At 49.0% G+C, this 19011-nt stretch overlaps 1 protein-coding gene, 1 long non-coding RNA gene and 3 other non-coding genes across 5 annotated transcripts; 2 read left to right on the top strand and 3 right to left on the bottom strand.

The window, feature by feature from the left end:
* The first annotated feature begins 60 nt into the window (after positions 1 to 60).
* ATP5PD (ATP synthase peripheral stalk subunit d) lies at positions 61 to 5185 on the top strand. The gene is made up of 6 exons (XM_008011798.3): positions 61 to 186; positions 3066 to 3196; positions 3449 to 3545; positions 3886 to 3957; positions 4789 to 4851; positions 4982 to 5185. Exons 2-6 carry the CDS (start codon positions 3075 to 3077, stop codon positions 5111 to 5113), a joined length of 486 nt encoding a protein of 161 aa, XP_008009989.1. The 5' UTR covers positions 61 to 186; positions 3066 to 3074; the 3' UTR covers positions 5114 to 5185.
* A 2734-nt stretch (positions 5186 to 7919) lies between these two features.
* On the bottom strand, positions 7920 to 15525 carry LOC140708669 (uncharacterized). Its single transcript, XR_012088840.1, has 3 exons — positions 15415 to 15525; positions 14396 to 14480; positions 7920 to 12865 (listed from the first exon to the last, which is right to left on the bottom strand). It is a non-coding gene; the product is annotated as an uncharacterized lncRNA (long non-coding RNA).
* On the bottom strand, positions 13336 to 13408 carry TRNAR-UCG (transfer RNA arginine (anticodon UCG)). The gene has a single exon. It is a non-coding gene; the product is annotated as a tRNA-Arg (tRNA).
* Positions 14017 to 14089, top strand: TRNAR-CCU (transfer RNA arginine (anticodon CCU)). Its single transcript has one exon. It is a non-coding gene; the product is annotated as a tRNA-Arg (tRNA).
* TRNAR-CCU (transfer RNA arginine (anticodon CCU)) lies at positions 14535 to 14607 on the bottom strand. Its single transcript has one exon. It is a non-coding gene; the product is annotated as a tRNA-Arg (tRNA).
* Positions 15526 to 19011: the final 3486 nt, after the last annotated feature.

Raw genomic sequence — 19011 nt, forward strand, 5'->3', positions numbered from 1 at the left:
CCCGCGCGGCGGAGGCACTGTGCCCGCCCCCGGGGCGAGACTTCCGGAACGAGCCCTCATCTCTATTGGCTGATCTGCGAAGCAAGGCCCACCCCCTTGGCTTTGGGGTTGGCTAAGGAAAGATCTTCCGGTGACCCACTTCCGTTATTTGCTGCGGTGGACCGTGGGCAGCCAGGGTCGGTGAAGGTGAGTGGGGCTTGGGGCGTTGGATCGGATACCTGGAGGGCTCCTCTGCTCTGCCCTCTCTAGACTTCACGCCGACCCTTGTCACGCTCCCGTCAAGAACGCCGGGCCGTCGGCTTGCCCCGCTGGCAGAGTGTTCCTTGTGTAGCTGCCGTTCCTCGCCCCGCGATCCCTTCCTCAGCCCTCCTGGGCGCGCTGGGTCAAGAGGGCCCGGCTGTGTCCTGGGCGCCGCTGATTTAGGCGCTTCCACAAGCCGTGTCTCGTGCAGTCCGCTCCCAGCGCGGCAGACTTCAATAGTTTGGTGGGGGGACTGGGGAAACGTTACGCAGACAGTGTTAACTTGCCGAGGGACGCTCAGCTGGCTGCGGGGCTGCGCCCTTCCCCTCCTTCCGGCGGCTTCCAGGATTCGAACGTGTAGCGCGTTCAGGGCTCCTCAGGTGCAGAGTTCAGTTACTCATTCAAGAAAGATTTATTGAGCACCTCCTATGCGCATGATCTGTTCTAGGCGCTGGGGATTAAGCAATAGATTTTTAAGAATTAAAAAAAAATGTCTCCCGGCGCGGTGGCTCACGCCTGTAATCCCAGCACTTTGGGAGGCCAAGGCGGGCGAATTACGAGGTCAGGAGTTCGAGACCAGCCAGGCCAACATGGTGAAACCCCGCCTCTACTAAAAATACAAAAAACTAGCTGGGCCTGGTGGAAGGCTCCTGTAATCCCAGCTACTCTGGAGGCTGAGGCATGAGAATCCCTGGAACCTGGGAGGCGGAGGTTGCAGAGAGCCGAGACCACACCACTGCACCCCAGCCTAGGGGACAGTGCGAGACTCTGTCTCACAAAAAAAAAAAAAAAAAAAAAAAAATTATTTGTGGTTTCTACTTTCTACTGGTATTTAGGAAAGTCTGTAAGGGCGCTTGATTCCCTAGTAACTTTAAAGTCATATACCAATTGCCTTAACACCTCCCCTCCACAACAGGAAACAAGTTGTCCTGAGAAAGAAAGAAAGGAAGGACGGGACAGGTGTTTGACAACTTTCTTGAAGATCCTAAGATTGCTTCAGCCTCCCTTGTATTCCACTCCGAGCTTATAGAGATCTTTGACTTTGTAGTCTTTTAATATCTGACCCTGATCTTAAAAAGGACTATTTTCCTATATTCTATCTTTTTTTTTTTTTTAAGTGGCTGTAGTCATTTTCCATATTTTTCTCACATTTTCACATGTATTGAATACCTCTTAAAATGGAGGCCTGGGCGCGGTGGCTCATGCTTGTAATCCCAGCACTTTGCAAGGCTGAGGCCGGTGGATCACCTGAGGTCAGGAGTTTCAGACTGCCCTGGCCAACAGGGAGAAACCCTGTCTCTACTAAAAATACAAAAATTAGCTGGGTGTGATGGTGGGCGCCTGTAATCCCAGCTACTCGGGAGGCTGAGGCAGGAGAATTGCTTGAGCCTGGGAGGTGGAGGTTGCAGTGAGCCGAGATGATGCCACTGCACTCCAGCCTGGGGGACAGAGTGAAACTCCATCCCCCCCAAAAAAAAAAAGTGCAGAACATGTGCTGGTGCTAGGGTATAATGCGACCTGAATAAGAACCTGAATAAGAACGTACAGGTATATTACCAATCTAGTTGGAAGGGGATAGAGAGCCCCTTTAAGTTTGTGTAAAACTATGGAGCAAGTTGATGAGCACAATTTCATGTGATACTTTTAACAGCCCTGGGGCAAGCAGGACTGATAATGCCCATTTTACACATAAGTAAATTGTAGCCTAGAGAGTGCTCTATGTAAAGCTTGTTGAAACTTAGGTGTCAGTTTCTGTCTACTGGAGAATCAGTGAATAAAACAATCTGGGTGGAAATGTCTTTATTAACTTTTATGCAACCTGAGTGTTATTTTTAGTAATATTTCCAGAGGTACATGGAGGGGATAAAGAGAGCTGGGCCTTTTTTTTTTTTTTTTTGAGACAGAGTCTCACTCCGTCTTCCAGGCTGGAGTGCAATGGTGCTATCTCAGCTCACTGCAGCCTCGGCCGCCTAGGTTCAAGCGATTGTCCTGTCTCAGCCTCCTGAGTACCTGGGACTACAGGTGCATGCCATCACTCCTGGCTAATTTTTCTATTTTTAGTAGAGACAGGGTTTCACCATATTGATCAGGCTGGTCTTGAACTCCTGACCTCAAGTGATCCGCCCGCCTCAGCCTCCCAAAGTGCTAGGGTTACAGACGTGAGCCACTGTGCCCAGCCTAGAGAGTTGGACTTTTAAGGCTAAATAGGAGTTGGGCGAGAATGTATTTCTATGCCAGTCTGCACACTTTGAATTTGAAAAGTCACACTGTCTTTTTCTTTTTGAGAGGAGTCTTGCTCTGTCGCCCAGGCTGGGGTGCACTGGTGCGATTCAGCTCACTACAACCTCTGCCTCCTGGGTTCAAGTGATTCTTGTGCCTCAGCCTCCAGAGTAGCTGGGATTACAGGCGTGGGCCACCACGGCTGGCTAATTATTGTATTTTTAGTAGAGATGGGGTTTTGCCATGTTGGCCATGGTGGTCTTGAACGCCTGACCTCAAGTGATCCAACTATCTTGGCCTCCCAAAGTGCTGGGATTACAGGCGTGAGCCACTATGCCTGGCTGCACACCTTGAATTAGAGAAGGTAACACTGTTTTTTTTTTTAAGATGGAGTCTTGCTGTGTCTCCCAGGCTGGAGTGCAGTGATATGATCTCAGCTCACTGCAACCTTCGCCTCCTGGGTTCAATTGATTCTTGTGAAGACTTGCATGTTTCTAAGATTTAAAGGATTCTCTCTAAGAGGTCTTATTTTGTTATTTATCATTTTTCCCAACAGAAAATTCACCTCATAAAAAAGCCTTGTTTTTATCTGACTTATTTTTCAGGATCCCAAGATGGCTGGGCGAAAACTTGCTCTAAAAACCATTGACTGGGTGGCTTTTGCGGAGATCATACCGCACAACCAAAAGGCCATTGCTAGTTCCCTGAAGTCCTGGAATGAGACCCTCACCTCCAGGTCAGTATGTTTCTGAGAGGGAACCCCATACTTGCCACTGAATCTAGAAACAAAACAGTATTAAGGAATTACATATGAATTATTGATGCCTTTCTGACAACATATAAAGAAATCCTGGTATTTTCATGATGATCCTAGAAGGGGAAAGTGTGGTTGACCCTCCAGGCCATAGGAAGAAGGGATAGGAAAATTACCATGTGAATTTTCTACTGCTTATGAACAATGCTAACTTTTGCCATTCCTTGTGGGCAGGTTGGCTGCTTTACCTGAGAATCCACCAGCTCTCGACTGGGCTTACTACAAGGCCAATGTGGCCAAGGCCGGCTTGGTGGATGACTTTGAGAAAAAGGTGGGACTTCATACCTCTAAAGCACTGAGCTTGTAACATGCCTGTGGGTGGGGAGCAGGAAGAGGGATAATTACATATGCATCATGATAGCCAGATCCCTAAGGAAGCTTAGGAAAGATGCCTATGGCCAAAGGCCTTGTGGTTGATTGAATTGTAAATAGGCACAGGAATTTAGGCTCTGTTCATTCAGCAGTACAGTGTAGCCTTAATCTGGGAGCCAGAGGGCTTTCTGATCAGCACAGGAGTTTTGACCTGCTCTGTTTCTGACCTGGATTAGTAGCTTCCAGCCTTTTGGGCTCCTGGGTGTATTGGTGACAACTCACTGTCCTTGTATTTGTAGTTTAATGCCCTGAAGATTCCTGTGCCAGAGGATAAATATACTGCCCAGGTGGATGCCGAAGAAAAAGAAGATGTAAGTAGTTGAGGCTCTTGCTTATTCTAAAATTCTCTCGATCCTGACTCTCTATTACAGCTAGGTTAAGGTAGAGTGAATTAAATGGAAAATTAAAGAGTTAACAAACATATAAAGGAATGGCTTGTCAATAAATGCAACAACATGGACGAATTTCAAAATAATTATGCTGAGTGAAAGAAGCCAACAAGAAAAAGAAGAGTATAGCATATGATTCCATCTTTATAAGACTCTAGAAAATGTAGTTAGTCTACAGTGGCAGCCTGGGGATGGTTGAGAGGGGACTGCTGGTTTCACAGGTGGATACAAATATCAAAACTTATCAAATGGTGTTCTTTAAATATGTGCATTTTCTCATATTTCAGATATACCTCAACAAAGCTGTTAAAAACAAAGAGTTGGAATTAGAAAAATTATCCAAGTAGTATTAAAATACCTAATTATTTGCTTGAAAGCACTGAAGGCCAAACTTTGGAACTCAGTGGCTCCACCAAAGAGAAGTCTGGCTAGGTGCTCAGGTGGCGTGTCCTGACCATTCAGTGGCTGAGCCCTGTGAAAACAGGCATTCTGTAGGTCTTCCGGATGAGGAACTTGCAGAAGCAGCTGGGTGCTGCCATCCTAAGCTGGTTTTCCAGTATGGGCTTCTTTGTGAGTGTTAGTATAAGCTGTGGTTTGCCTCTCAGAGTGAGTGCCCCCAAGAGGTCAGGGTAACCACGGATTCTCCATAGAGCAATAGGACAGCAGGAGTGGATTGGGACAACTCCTACTTCAGCAGCTGCTGGGGTAGAATGCAGCCTGGTTTCAGAACTGAATTTCTCTTTCTTCTTAAAGGTGAAATCTTGTGCTGAGTGGGTGTCTCTCTCAAAGGCCAGGATTGTAGAATATGAGAAAGAGGTAAGGATGATGGGTAACCGTTGCCTATAATATCGTTTCTTTCATGGCCACCTGGTGGCAGAAACCTGCCTTGGATATTCTGCTTTCCGTCTCTGTTTACATTAACTAAACACATTTCCCCTCTTTCCAGATGGAGAGGCTAAAGAACTTAATTCCATTTGATCAGATGACCATTGAGGACTTGAACGAAGCTTTCCCAGAAACCAAATTAGACAAGAAAAAGTATCCCTATTGGCCTCACCAACCAATCGAGAATTTATAAAATTGAGTCCGGGAGGAAGCTCTGACCCTTGTATTACACATTCTGGACATTAAAAATAATAATTACACAGTTCTGGGTGTGTCTTCTTCTCTGGTTGAGATAATTAAGCCTCTCTTCTGAGGTGGCCTCACTGGCAGTGGACTTTTTATTTAAATAGAAAGGTGAGCCTAGAGAGGTTTGTTGGGCTGGTTGTCTGACAGGCTATGTAGGTGCCACTTACTGAGGCCCCAGGACTGCTGAAATGGCAACAAATAACAGTAGGTGCTATGGCAGTGTATTTCACTGTGATGTAAAGAATTGTTACATGCTGATTCTCTTCAACTTCCTCTTAGGTTTCAAACCCCTGGTTCCAAGGGAGTACTCCTGCTTGTCCATTAGTAAGTCACAAAAACAGCTGGTCCAAATGGCTAGGTGTAACAGCAGGGCTTTACTTTTCTGTGCTTCAGCTTTTGAGCACAAAAGTGGTATTAGAAAAGGAAACTTTGGTCTGGGCGTGGCTCACGCCTCTAATCCCAGCACTTTGGGAGGCCCAGGTGGGTGGATCACCTGAGGTCAGGAGTTCGAGACCAGCCTGGCCAACACGGTGAAACCCCATCTCTACTAAAAATACAAAAATTTGCCGGGTGTGGTGGGGGGCACCTGTAATCCCAGCTACTTGGGAGGCTGAGGCATCTTAGTCTCAGCTTGAGGCTTGATTGAACCTGGGAGGCAAAAGTTCCTGTGAGCCAAGATTGTGCCGTTGCACTCCAGCCTGAGTGACAGAGCGAGACTTTGCCTCTAAAAAAAGGAAAACTTTTATGCTGCAAAGTTAATTTACAGCTTTTTGCATTTGAACATGGAAAATTATTTTAACTTCATAAAGTTTTAAAATCCCCACTATTTACTATGGTCAGCAGACCTCCTGAGCAATGTCAGGAAATAGAGATGGTTTAAAGCAAGGTAGTAGATCATAGAGGAATGCAAGTATTAAAAAAGAAAAAAAAAGTATGGTGGTAGAAAGAGTTGTCCTTAAAGTCAGAGGACCTGTTATGCCTACCACCTAATTGCTGATTTTAGATTGTTTACTGGCTTGAGACTTTCATTTTCTCATTTACAAATATCAGGATTGTAATGAGAATTAAATGAGATAACCGGGGAAGTTTCTAGGTAAGAAAGTAGGCAAAGGCTGACTTGATGTGGCTTAAATCCTGTAGGAAAAGTCTACATAGTCTACGCAGGGGAGACGTGACATTTCTGCCATTTCTTTCTTTCTTTCTTTCTTTTTTTTCTGAGACAGAGTCTTGCTCTGTCGCCCAGGCTGGAATGCAGTGGTGCGATCTCAGCTCACTGCAACCTTCGCCTCCCGGGTTCACGCCATTCTGCCTCAGCCTCCCAAGTAGCTGGGGCTACAGGCGCCTGCCACCACGCCTGGCTAATTTTTTGTATTTTCAGTGGACACGGGGTTTCACCGGGTTAGCCAGGATGGCCTGGATCTCCTGACCTCGTGATCCGCCTGCCTCGGCCTCCCAAAGTGCTGGGATTACAGGCGTGAGCCACCGCGCCTGGCCCATTTCAGCCATTTCTGCAGGCACAGTATATACAGAAGAGCAACAGTGCCTGACAACCCTTGAGAAATCTGTGTGTCTTTAAGAACATAAGCAGAGGAGAGCCTGGGTGCGTGGCTCCTGATTGGTAGGAGTAAGGCCGGGTTGAAGATGGAAGGCAGCAGAAGGGCCGAGTCTACTCCCCGCAAAACTACTGGAGTCAACAATAAGACTGGAAAGAGATGAGGAGCAGTAGCTGTGCAAGGCCTTTAATGTGCATAAGAGAAGTACCACACCCTTCCCCTGCGAGACTGCAGTCACTGAACTGGCACTCAGCCATCTGAGGATCTGAGGATGCAGGGTGAAAGCGCAGGGATTTGAGAAAAAAATGCCTGGTTAGAGCTCGCGCTATTCAAGGAGAGCACCGAGCACCGCCGAGCCCCGTGAAGGTGTTGGGATGTGAAGGGGGCATCCCCAGCATTAGGGGGAGCTCTTTGGGAGATTCCCTGTGCTAAATAACAGTGAGCAAACAACTGGGAACAGGCTCAGCTAAAGGCACCTGGGTGGGAAGGAGGTACTTTTAGTTTTTAATGCCCTCTTGGATTGTTCAGCATTTTTGCGTTGTACATGCATTAATTTTACATTAAAAGGTAATTGGGCCGGGCGCGGTGGCTCACGCCTGTACTCCCAACACTTTCGGAGGCCCAGGCGGACAGATCACCTGAGGCTGGGAGGAGTTCGAGACCAGCCTGACCAACATGGAAAAACCCCAGTCTCTACTAAAAAAAAAACAAAAACAACAAAAAAAACCCATTAAAAATAAGCCGGGCATGGTGGTGCATGCCTGTAATCCCAGCTACTCAGGAGGCTGAGGCAGGAGAATCGCTTGAACCCAGGAGGCAGAGGCTGTGGTGAGCCAATATCGCACCATTCCACTCCAGCCTGGGCAACGAGAGCAAAACTCAGTCTCAAAAAAAAAAGTAATTATTGGCGGGCGCGGTGGCTCACACCTGTAATCCCAGCACTTTGGGAAGCCTAGGCGAGCAGATCACCCAAGGTCAGGAGTTCGAGACCAGCCTGGCCAACATGGCGAAACCCCGTCTCTACTAAAAAATAAATAAATAAATAAAAATTAGCCGGGCATGGTGGCGGGCTCCTGTAATCTCAGCTACTCAGGAGGTTGAGGCAGAAGAATGGCTTGAACCCAGGAGGCAGAGGTTGCAGTGAGCCAAGATGGCACCATTGCACTCCAGCCTGGGTGAGAGAGCAAGACTCCGCCTCAAAAAAAAAAAAAAAAAAAAAAAAAGTAGTAGTAGTAGTAGTAAAAATAGGATTACACTTTGCAAATCACTAGGAGGGGAAAAGTACATTCTATATAGCAAAAGTTACAGAATTAAATAGCATAATTACAGAATCAAACATAATTATGATGAATATGAATCAGTAAAGACCTCCTGTTAGGCAAAATTCAAACTGAGTCAACCCCATATCTAAGTACAAGCTGTCTGTCTTTGGCTAGGTTGGCTGTATCGAGATTACTCTAAAAGCTGGCATCGAAGGACAAAAATTAAGTATCCTGCCTTTCTTTCTTTTTTTTTTTTTTCAGGCGGAGTTTCCCTCTTTGTTGCCCAGGCTGGAGTGCAATGGCGCTATCTTGGCTCACTGCAACCTCCGTCTCCCGGGTTCAAGCAATTTTCCTGCCTCAGCCTCCCAAGTAGCTGGGATTACAGGCGCCTACCACCACACCCAGCTCATTTTTGTATTTTTAGTAGAGATGGGGTTTCACCATGTTGGTCAGGCTGGTCGCAAACTCCTGACCTCAGGTAATCTGCCCGCCTGGGCCTCCCAAAGTGCTGGGATTACAGGTGTGAGCCACCGTGGCCAGCCCATCCTGACTTTCTTAAACAAGTATTTACAGGATAAACAAATAGCTCAAATATACAAGTGAAAATTCTTTTTTTTGAGACAGAGTCTCCCTCTGTCACCCAGGCTGGAGTGCAGTGGCGAGATCTCGGCTCACTGCAAGCTCTGCCTCCCAGGTTCACGCCATTCTCCTGCCTCAGTCTCCTGAGTAGCTGGGACTACAGGTGCCCACCAACATGCCCAGCTAATTTTTCTGTGTTTTTAGTAGAGATGGGATTTCACTGTGTTAGCCAGGATGGTCTCGATCTCCTGATCTCGTGTTCCACCCGCCTCTGCCTCCCAAAGTGCTGGGATTACAGGTGTGAGCCACCGTGCCCGGCCTTTATAGGATCTTTTTATGTGGCTGGCCCCTTCCCATAATTTACGGCTGGACCAAATGCCCCTCCTCAACTGTTCCTCTCTCACTAGTCAAAAGTTTCCCATCACCCTCTTTCCTTTGAAATCATCTTTATTGGTTTGTTCATTGTCCCTCTCTCTCACTAGAGTGTAAGTCCCATCGAGGCAGGGCCTGGAGGGTGGTTTGTGGGGAACTGAAGCTTGAAGCCCAGAAAAGCAGTGATGGCTCTAGTGTCCAGGCTGGAGACACGCTGCTGCCACCATGTGCCAGGGCTTGGAAGCCAGAGCCAGCTTAAAAGTAGTGTCCATTCAACTTGGTGCTGGTCTTGGATGGAGAGAACAGTAAGAATTCTGGATGGCCCTGGAGAAGGGACAAGATAAGTTTGTTCTTCTGGTTTGGTTCGTTGTTTCTTTTACAAAAGTACGAGATCACATTTTTAAGTCAAAAATTTTTTTTGAATCAAGGACTTCCAAGAATCTGATGAGGCCAGGTATAGTGGCTCATACCCGTAATCCCAGCACTTTGGGAGACCAAGGTGGGAGGATTGCTTGAGCCCAGAAGTTCAAGGCGAGCCTGGGCAAAAAAGCAAGACCTTGAATCTAAAACAAATGAACAAGCAAAACCAGTGTGCAGTAGTATGTGCCTTTAGTCCCAGCTACTTGGGATTGGCAGGGAGCTGAGGCAGGAGAATTCTTTGAGCTCAGGAGTTCAAGGTTGCAGTGAGCTATGATTGCACCACTGCAGTGCAGCCTGGGTGACAGAGTGAGACTCTGTCTAAAAAAAAAAAAAAAAAAAAAAAAAAAAAAGCCAGGCGCGGTGGCTCACGCCTGTAATCTCAACACTTTGGGAGGCCAAGGTGGGGAATTCGAGACTATCCTGACCAACATGGAGAAACCCTGAGGTCGGGAATTCGAGACTATCCTGACCAACATGGAGAAACCCTGTCTCTACTAAAAATACAAAATTAGCCGGGCATGCCTGTAATGCCAGCTACTCGGGAGGCTGAGGCAGGAGAATTGCTTGAACCCAGGAGGCAGAGGTTGTGATGAGCTGATACCATGCCATTGCACTCCAGCCTGAGGAACAAAAGCGAAACTCCATTTTAGAAAGAAAAAAAAAAAAAAAAAAAAAAAAGATGAAACAATGGACTCTCCCCAAGTAAATAGTAAATATAGTATCCTCAAAATGTTGGAGTATTCAACCTGGAATAGGCTGATGGGAAGCTGCCATGTATACAACCAGGGAAGCCTACCCAAAGTTCCGCAAGAGCGAAGGTTTTCAAGTAAAAAGCAAAAACAAAGCCGGGCGCGATGGCTCACGCCTATAATTCCAGCACTTTGGGAGGCCGAGGCGGGCGGATCACGAGGTCAGGAGATGGAGGCCATCCTGGCTAACACGATGAAACCCCATCTCTACTAAAAACACAAAAATTAGCCGGGTGTGGTGGTGGGCGCCTGTAATCCCAGCTACTCAGGAGGCTGAGGCAGGAGAATCGCTTGAACCCGGGATGCGGAGGTTGCGGTGAGCGGAGATCACACCATTGCACTCCAGCCTGGGCGACAAGACTCCGTCTCAAACAAACACATACCCCAGATCCCTGGCCAGAATACAGAATAGTATACTTACAAACACACATGGCTGGGGGCGGTGGCTCACGCCTATAATCCCAACACTTTGGGAGGCCCAGGCAGATGGATCATTTGAGGTCAGCAGTTCGTAAGCAGCCTGACCAATATGGTGAAATCCCAGCAGGCGCCTGTAGTCCCAGCTACTCATGAGGCTGAGGCAGGAGAATCGCTTGAACCCAGGAGGCGGACGCTGCAGTGAGCCAAGATGGCGCCACTGCACTCCACTGCACTCCGGCCTGGGCGACAGAGCAAGACTCTGTCTCAAACAAAAACAAAACAGCACTTTACTAAAAGAAAATAAATGCAGGACGGGCGCGGTGGCTCAAGCCTGTAATCCCAGCACTCTGGGAGGCCGAGACGGGCGGATCACGAGGTCAGGAGATCAAGACCATCCTGGCTAATACAGTGAAACCCCGTCTCTACAAAAAAAAAAAAAAAAAAAAAAAAAAAAAAAAAAAAAAAAAACCAAAACTAGCCGGGCGAGGTGGCGGGCGCCTGTAGTCCCAGCTAACGGAGTCCCAGCTTCTCAGGAGGCTGAGGCAGGAGAATGGCGTAAACCCGGAAGGCGGAGCTTGCAGTGAGCTGAGATCCGGCCACTGCACTCCAGCCTGGGCGGCAGAGCGAGACTCCGTCTCAAAAAGAAAAAAAAAGAAAAGAAAAGAAATGCATACAGAGGAAATTGAGAACATCGTTAAGTGTACACCGCTCTGATGTTTCACAGGCTGAACAGACCTGTTCCCATGGGAAAATCAGCAGCTTCCCAAAGCGCTTCTGAAGCTACCTCTATCCCAGAGTAGCACTATTTTGACTTCGTTTTGCCTACTCCCGGCGACTCCTCCCTCTCAGGGTTGTTGTGAGGGTTATGAGTAAAATGGAGGCTTTTTTTTTTTTTTTTTTGGGCAAATTCTGAATGCCAGATGTCATCCCCTTTGACCCTGCAGCCCGACTCTCCGCCTTTCCCCGGCTCCTCTGCTCATCACCCCATCATGTCTGGGAGGCACCACCAGGCTTCCTGCCCTCTGGCTTTAGGCCGAGCCTCAGCAGCGGGTGAGTGAAGGGAAGGAGGAAGCTGAAGGCGAGTATTTACTCCCTTGGCTCCCTCCCTGCGATAAGGTCACCAAGGGCTCTCTGCATCTCTGGACCTGACATCTTGGCTCCTGGGGGCGACTTTTCAAACCCGATTCCAGGTTCCAGGAGCTGCTGCCTTTTGTAGCCCTTAGGCCTGGTGATGGGGACAGCTCTTCACTAATGCCCATCCTGGAGTCCTCACGTTTCCTTACACTTGCCCTTGCTAAACGGGCCTCCTTTAAACGCTCCTCGGATTACCCAGTGGGAGTGTGCCATCTTCTTCCTTCCAGACGCCGACTAGTAAAAGAAATTAGCATTGGCCGGGCGCGGTGGCTCATGCCCGTAATCCCAGCACTTTGGGAGGCTGAGGCGGGTGGATCATGAGGTCAGGAAATCGAGACCATCCTGGCTAACACGGTGAAACCCCGTCTCTACTAAAAGTACAAAAAATTAGCCGGGCGTGGTGGCGGGCACCTGTAGTCCCAGCTTGTTTGTCTGCTGTTAAACAGCAGACAAAACTCCAGTCCCTAGCAGGGCCCAGTGGCTCACGCCTGTAATCCCAACACTTTGGGAGGCTGAGGCAGGAGAATGGCGTGAACCCAGGAGGTGGAGCTTGCAGTAAGCTGAGATCACGCTACTGCACTCCGGCCTGGGTGACAGAGCGAGACTCTGTCTCAGGGAAGAAGAAAAAGGAAAAAAAAAAAAAAAAAGAAGAAAGAAAAAAAATGGCATTTTTCTTCCCCTATGTCCAAGTACACTTGCACACACAAGCATGCTGACACCCTCTTCCTCCAAGAACACGGTAGTGGGGTGGTGGGTGCCCTCTCAGTGTGGACAGAGCCCACTAGCAGGACTGAGGCCAGAGAGTTGGGCAGCACCCCCAACTGGTGCTGGGGGGCTAGGGACTGGAGTTTTTTGTTTGGTTTTTTGAAGCAGACTTTCACTCTGTTGCCCAGGCTGGAGTGCAGTGGAGTGATCACGACTCGAACTTTTGACCTCGTGATCCGCCCGCCTCAGCCTCCCAAAGTGTTGGGATTACAGGCGTGAGCCATTGGGCCTGGCCAGAGACTAGAGTTTTGTCTGCTGTTTAACTTCATAAGGATAGACCGAAACATAACCCACCCCGTTTCATTTGCTTGTGGGTTTGTAGCTTGTAGAGCACGTTTACGAGGCGAATGTTTGGATGTTGAACTCGTTCAAGGTACAAGACAAGAAGAAATGGGGCCCCACTTATCCTCACATCGGTTTGCCTTTCAAAGTAATCAGTCTTCATCTAGAAGAAAAGGAAAATTAATTGAAATAGACACATGCACAAAATAAAGGTAAATGATGTTAAAAAGACAAAATGTGCCAGTTGGTTTTTGTTTTTTACGTTATAACTTTTTTTAAAAAAATTACTTCTATTAAAATGGATCTCAAAAGATCAGCTTTCTGCAACTAGGCTACGCCACCACAAACGTGGTTCGAACCCAGAGCCCAAACCCTAAAGAAGGCCAATGCCATATCTATTAAGCCACCGGGGAACCGCGCAAGGAGCGCGCGATCACGTCTTTTAGAATGAGACGCCACAGGCTGCGTAATGACGCCATAACCGGAAGCGTCCCGGGATGCAAAGCCTGATTGGACAGAAGCAGCTCCCCAGCATCGGATCCCGGGAGCCGCGGTACGGAGGGATTGGAAGGCATTTCTGGGCCTAAAACAAGTAAAGAGACGGAGATTATAGTTGCAAGGATTAAAATATCCCGACCACGAAGGGACTCGAACCCTCAATCTTCTGATCCGAAGTCAGACGCCTTATCCATTAGGCCACGCGGTCGCCTTCTGTGCAAGCCACCCCGGGAGACCCATTCGATGGTCATTAAATGCTCGGGCGTGGCGCAGCTTCGGTGCTCGCACCCTGGCCGCCTATAGCGAACCGCTCACCCTCCCTCTGGCCCCAGCCGCACGCGTAGTCACCCCCGAACGGAGCGGCACCTGGACTAGTCTCAGAGCTTCCCTGGGAATTGTGATCGCGTGGCCTAAGGGATGAGCCGTCTGACTTCAGATCGTAAGATTTAAGGTTCCTTTGTGGTCGGGCTCTTTTTGAGCGAGCAGCCCGTGCCCGAACTCCAGCATCGTTTGAGGGTTTGTTCTTCCCTCCGTCCTCGTGCATCCCTAATCCTCCCAGCGATGCTCCACCGGGCTCTGCGCTCGCCGAGCGCTTCTTCTCGGCGTTACGGGGCACCGCGGGCTCTTGTTCCCCGCGCATCGCCACGGCGTGGAGCTCTTGCGTAGCCCGGTGGGGACGCCGCGCCCAGCGGGCGGTTCATCCCGTCGTCCCGATGGCTTCTCAGGCTTGGAGCGCGGTGACCCACTGCAGGGCCGTGTTTGGGGACGTATGGTCGTGTGCCTATCAATGAGCACGTGGGTTTGGCGTCTTACTGCGCCCCAGTGGCCTAATGGATAAGGCACTGGCCTCCTAAGCCAGGGATTGTGGGTTCGAGTCCCACCTGGGGTGGGACTGCGCTCTCAAGATTACTTTTGGTGCTGGCAACCGGAGACCTCAGAATCCACCACCACCTGCCCGCTACTTGCTTGCCTCTGCCCTGTTTGCGCCCCTCACCTTCTCTTGCAGAACCCTCTGTTTGCAGTCGCGGTGGTCATTTACCCCTGGTTCTCCGGGGCTGCCCCGCCAGGTGGAGCTGGGGTGTCCTGGGAACCCTTTGAGCAACTTTATTCTTACGAGTTTCCCCAGCTTCGAAATTGTGGGGCCCTACCCCGACGAAAGCTGTTCATTCAGGGGCTTGGCGAGATCCGCGCTTACCGGCTTTAGGTACTTGGAGGAGGTGGCTCCTCCTCAACACGTTGCACGGGTGTCGAACCAGAGACCAAGGTCGATTCCAGCGTCTCTGAGAAGGGAAGAGAAAATAAATGAAAAACGCCGTGAAGAAACTTGCCACTTTTACCCCAGGTGGGACTCGAACCCACAATCCCTGGCTTAGGAGGCCAGTGCCTTATCCATTAGGCCACTGGGGCTTGTGACACGTGGTTGCGCCATCCCTTGCCCTCATAAGCGGGTGGCCCCTTTTTCTAGAGAAGGCCTCAGGCGCGATCCACCGAGTGGGTCCCTTCCGGCCGCGCGCACGTTTGGTGAGCAGGCGGGAAGATACCGCGGTGCGCAGGGACCTGCCCCCACCCTTACTTAGCGAGCACCAGCCTCTAGCCCCCGGCACTGGGACGCTCCATGGGCCCCGGAGGGTCCGCTTGGAGGTTGCCTGGACAGCCGGACCGTGGGGTATGAAGACTGAGGTTTGGAGGAGTTTCCTTCCTACCGTCCTGAGCCTTGCTGTCTACCTCTACAGAACTGATAAAAAAAATCCAGGAATTTTAGGAAAACGTAGCGTAGGAAGTGAAGGAGAACAGACAAGTATTAACCATGAATATTGAAACAAACACTGAAAATCTTGCTTATCATGAGGGAATGTACAACCGGGGGAACAAGTCCTTCCGGTTATAATAGTAGAAATACGTATACTCGATATTACAAGTATAGAGTAGATAGAAAGGAAAATCAGCCAAGTAGATATTTCAGTTTAATTCTAACAAAGAATAAGCACATTTTAAAATGTTACACACATTTAAAATCCACTATTAAAGGCTACAGGCCGGGTGCGGTGGCTCACGCTTGTAATCCCAGCACTTTGGGAGGGCGAGGTGGGGGGATTGCTTGAGCCCAGGAGTTCAAAACCAGCCTGGGCAACATGGCGAGACGCTGTCTCATTTAAAAAAAAAAATTACGTGTGTGTGTGTGTGTGTATACATATATATATAAAGTCTACTCACATCCGAAGGATTTAACAGAAGTTCAGCCAAGGGCAGCGTCAGCGTCGGTCACCGTTGTGCTTCTCTTGAGACCTTGCCAATCTGGCCCAGCATCGCAGGGCAAAGGAGACTTGGGGACATTCTTTTTTGTTTCTCTCCAAAATGTAGAATCTGCAGAAACCTGTCTCCTCCTCTTAATAGCAGCAAGAAGGATTTAACCCACTTGGCTCCAGTTTACTGCCTTGAGGATGCCCCACTTTAAGTCAACTAACTTGTCCCTTGCTGTGACCCAGCACTCTGCTCCAGGGCCAACCTGCAGGGATGCCTTCTCTGCTTTCCTGCTGCCGCCCTCTAGCCAGGCATGTCCCCCCACCCACCCCATGCCTGCCCGGGGCTCAGCCTTGCCTCGCTCAGCTGTTCCTATTCGTCCCCAGGAATACTCTTGTCTCCCTGGGTCTTGGTTCTTCCAGCTCCAACCTCACTCCCAGCTCCAGGATTCCATTCCCTCTCCTGGGCATCACCACTGGGCACCCCTCCTCGAAGGCAAAACCACACTGATGCAGCTGTCCTCCCAAGGCCACTCCCCTTCATGACGTTCCTGAGTGCACATCATCCATGTCACACCCCCACTCCCACACCACCCAGGCCAATTTTCTGTCCTTATAATCCTCCAGCATCCGGTATTTCCTCCCCATCCCTGCTGCCACCGCCCTAGTTCCAGAACATGTCCCTGACTGCTCACATGAGGTCAGTTGCCAGCCATGCACACTTTCCTACAGTCTCCTCGTTCTGTCATAGGCAGAGCAGTCTTCCTGCCACAGCTTCTGTAGGGGAAAGACTAAATGTCTTTAGCTGTCACTTTTAAGTCCTTTCTTAAGGATCCCAGTCAATGTGGCAGACTCATCTTTCACAGCTCCTCGCCCTCTGGGTTCCAGCCAAACTGGGCTACAAATCATGGCTGACATTGCCCAAGTACCAGCTCAGTGCCACTAACCACGTATCTATTCACTGAAATCCCACAATAACCTTATGAGGTAGGTGCTAATAACATAACCTCTGGTTTAGGCTGAACACAGTGGCTCACACCTGTAATCCCAGCACTTTGTGAGGCTGAGGCAGGCTGATCACTTGAGGTCAGGAGTTTGAGACCAGCTTGGCCAACATGGTGAAACCCTGTCTCTACTAAAAATACAAAAATTAGCTGGGTGTGGTGGCAGGCGTCTGAGTTCCCAGCTACTTGGGAGGCTGAGGCAAGAGAATGGCTTGAACCCAGAAGGTGGAGGTTGCAGTGACCCGAGATTGTGCCATTGCACTCCAGCCTGGGTGACAGAGTGAGACTCTGTCTCAAAAAACAAATGAACAAACAAACAAAAAAACCCCTAGTTTATAGGTGGAGAAACTAAGGTTCAGAGAGGTTAGATAGCAGCTGGGGGAGGTGGACGGATGGGAGCTGACCCTGAGCAGTCCTCTTCAGAGCCCATTCTCTCAACCACAAGTTTCCTGTCCAGCTGCAGGCAGGCCTTGCAGTTGCCATTTTCCTAGCCTTTGCTGTTGGCCACCACTGGAGCCTCCCAAGTGACATGCTGTTACCCTGCCAGCTCCTCCCCTCCCTTCAGTCCCATCTCAAGCACATCTTCTCCAACCCTCCAGCTGGAACTAGTCACTCCTCTGCCTCCAGCAATCTACTGAGACCTTTCTTACGTCATTCATAATGCTTCAGGTCCTGCTACTGTAAGAGGAATCCATTTTTCCTCTCAGCTTTTGTTATCACCTGATCAAATGTCAATTCTCTGGAAGAAAGAATTTTGCTTTATTCACTGAGTCCTCCCCACCCCACGCTGTGAGTGCCTGGCATTCACTTAGCATTTGCTGAATTACTGAATGAACTAGTAAATTTTTTACATCCTGCATATGAGCCTCAGCTCCCTCCTAGACTCTGAGTCCCTTGAGGACACGGACCACGTCTTTCCTTTAAAGGAGCCATGCTAATCTTCTCTGTATCATTCCAATTTTATTTTGTTTTTGAGACAGAGTCTCACTCTGTCACCCAGGCTGGCTGGAGTGCGGTGGTGCGATCTTGGCTCACTGCAAGCTCCGCCTCCCAGGTTCACGCCATTCTCCCACCTCAGCCTCCCAAGTAGCTGGGACTACAGGCACCCGCCACCATGCCTGGCTAATTTTATTTTTGTATTTTTAGTAGAGACGGGGTTTCGCTGTGTTAGCCAGGATGGTCCTGATCTCCTGACCTTGTGATCTGCCCGCCTCGGCCTCCCAAAGTGCTGGGATTACAGGCATGAGCCACCGCACCTGGCATTCCAATTTTAGTATGTGTGCTGCTGAAGTGAGCAAATTTTTGTGTTTTGTAAGTCATTTGTAAATGAATTTTCCCCTGGTTTAGACTCATGTGCTCACATCAACTAGATCAAAATCATATAGAACAGTTTAAGAAATTTATACATGCCAGAGCAATCTGCTACTGCAATGCTAGCCTGAGAGGATTGCAAAATTCTCCTTCCAGTTCCAACTTACTCTTCATGCCTCTAAAACCCACTGCCTAATACAGCACCTAACACACAATACTTTTTGTCACTCAAGATACCCACTGGTTTTGTTGGGGTGATCAGATCCAACACCAGGTCCTGGGGGCCACGAAGTCTGGCGGAGTCAAAGGAATGAGAAAAAGAGTTTGAGAGAGAAAGTGGGACCAGGAGGACAACGTGAGTGGGGAGGCTGTGAAGGCCCCCACCTCTGGGAGCCCACACTGTTTATTGGTGCTCAAACAAAGAAACAGGTGGTGAGGATGTGGGGGTTGAAAGGAAACAGTGTATCAAGTGAATGAGAAACGTGGCTGCTTGAGATAATGGGAGTGCTAGAAGCAAGGAGCTAAAGTCTAGCAGACATGCAAGCCCTGCCTCAGCTTCTCTCCCAACATGCCCTGCTTCTCTTTTTGTAAAACCACCACAGCTACTATCATTATTACTAGCATAAGGTGACCTCTTTTTTAAATTAATTAATTGCCTAATTAAATTAAGGCAATTTCAGGTTATGCAGCCCTTAATTGCCAGTTGGTGATCCAGCTTCATTTTTCTTAGCCCTTATTCAAAATGGAGTTGCTCTGGTTTAAATGTTTCCCACGTATCTCCCCTTTCCCTTTTATGAGAGGACCCTTAATCCTAGGGGGTTGCAGAAGGATGAAGGTCTGTTTTCTGTAACTTCTTCATGCTGAGTAGGGGCGATGATACTCCTGCCTATCTATTAGGGTCTCTTGTATTCAGGGTAGGGAGGAGTTCAGTCAGAAAGCATTGGTCCGTTAAGCATCTATAGGTAAAACCCTGGTGCTCCAGCAGTTTCTCAGCATGGCTCATACTGGGGGAACCCGGCACATGGTTGGGATCCATGGCTCCTTCCAGTCTCCTCTTCCATGGTCGTACACACGTTGAGGGCACCTACACGGTTTGTTCATCTCCTGCAAAAACACAAGCATACCCTCACCCCCATGTTAGTAAATCTACTGAAACAGAAGCAAAAACTTTTGTGGCTGTAGCTGGGAGACATGCCATTACTGAAGCATTTGTAACTCAGTTTTGGCCTCTTTGGTTAATTACTGTGAGATAAAAC

Source organism: Chlorocebus sabaeus, chromosome 16 (genome assembly GCF_047675955.1).
Source record: "Chlorocebus sabaeus isolate Y175 chromosome 16, mChlSab1.0.hap1, whole genome shotgun sequence".
NCBI classification, from domain to species: Eukaryota; Metazoa; Chordata; class Mammalia; order Primates; family Cercopithecidae; genus Chlorocebus; species Chlorocebus sabaeus.

Bases quoted from the DNA above. Each gene is read 5' to 3' on its own strand.
- ATP5PD (XM_008011798.3), top strand. From the start codon at position 3,075: ATGGCTGGGCGAAAACTTGCTCTAAAAACCATTGACTGGGTGGCTTTT. The intron at 3,546-3,885 runs GTGGGACTTCAT...TTGTATTTGTAG, and splicing joins TGGATGACTTTGAGAAAAAG to TTTAATGCCCTGAAGATTCC. The intron at 3,958-4,788 runs GTAAGTAGTTGA...TTCTTCTTAAAG, and splicing joins ATGCCGAAGAAAAAGAAGAT to GTGAAATCTTGTGCTGAGTG.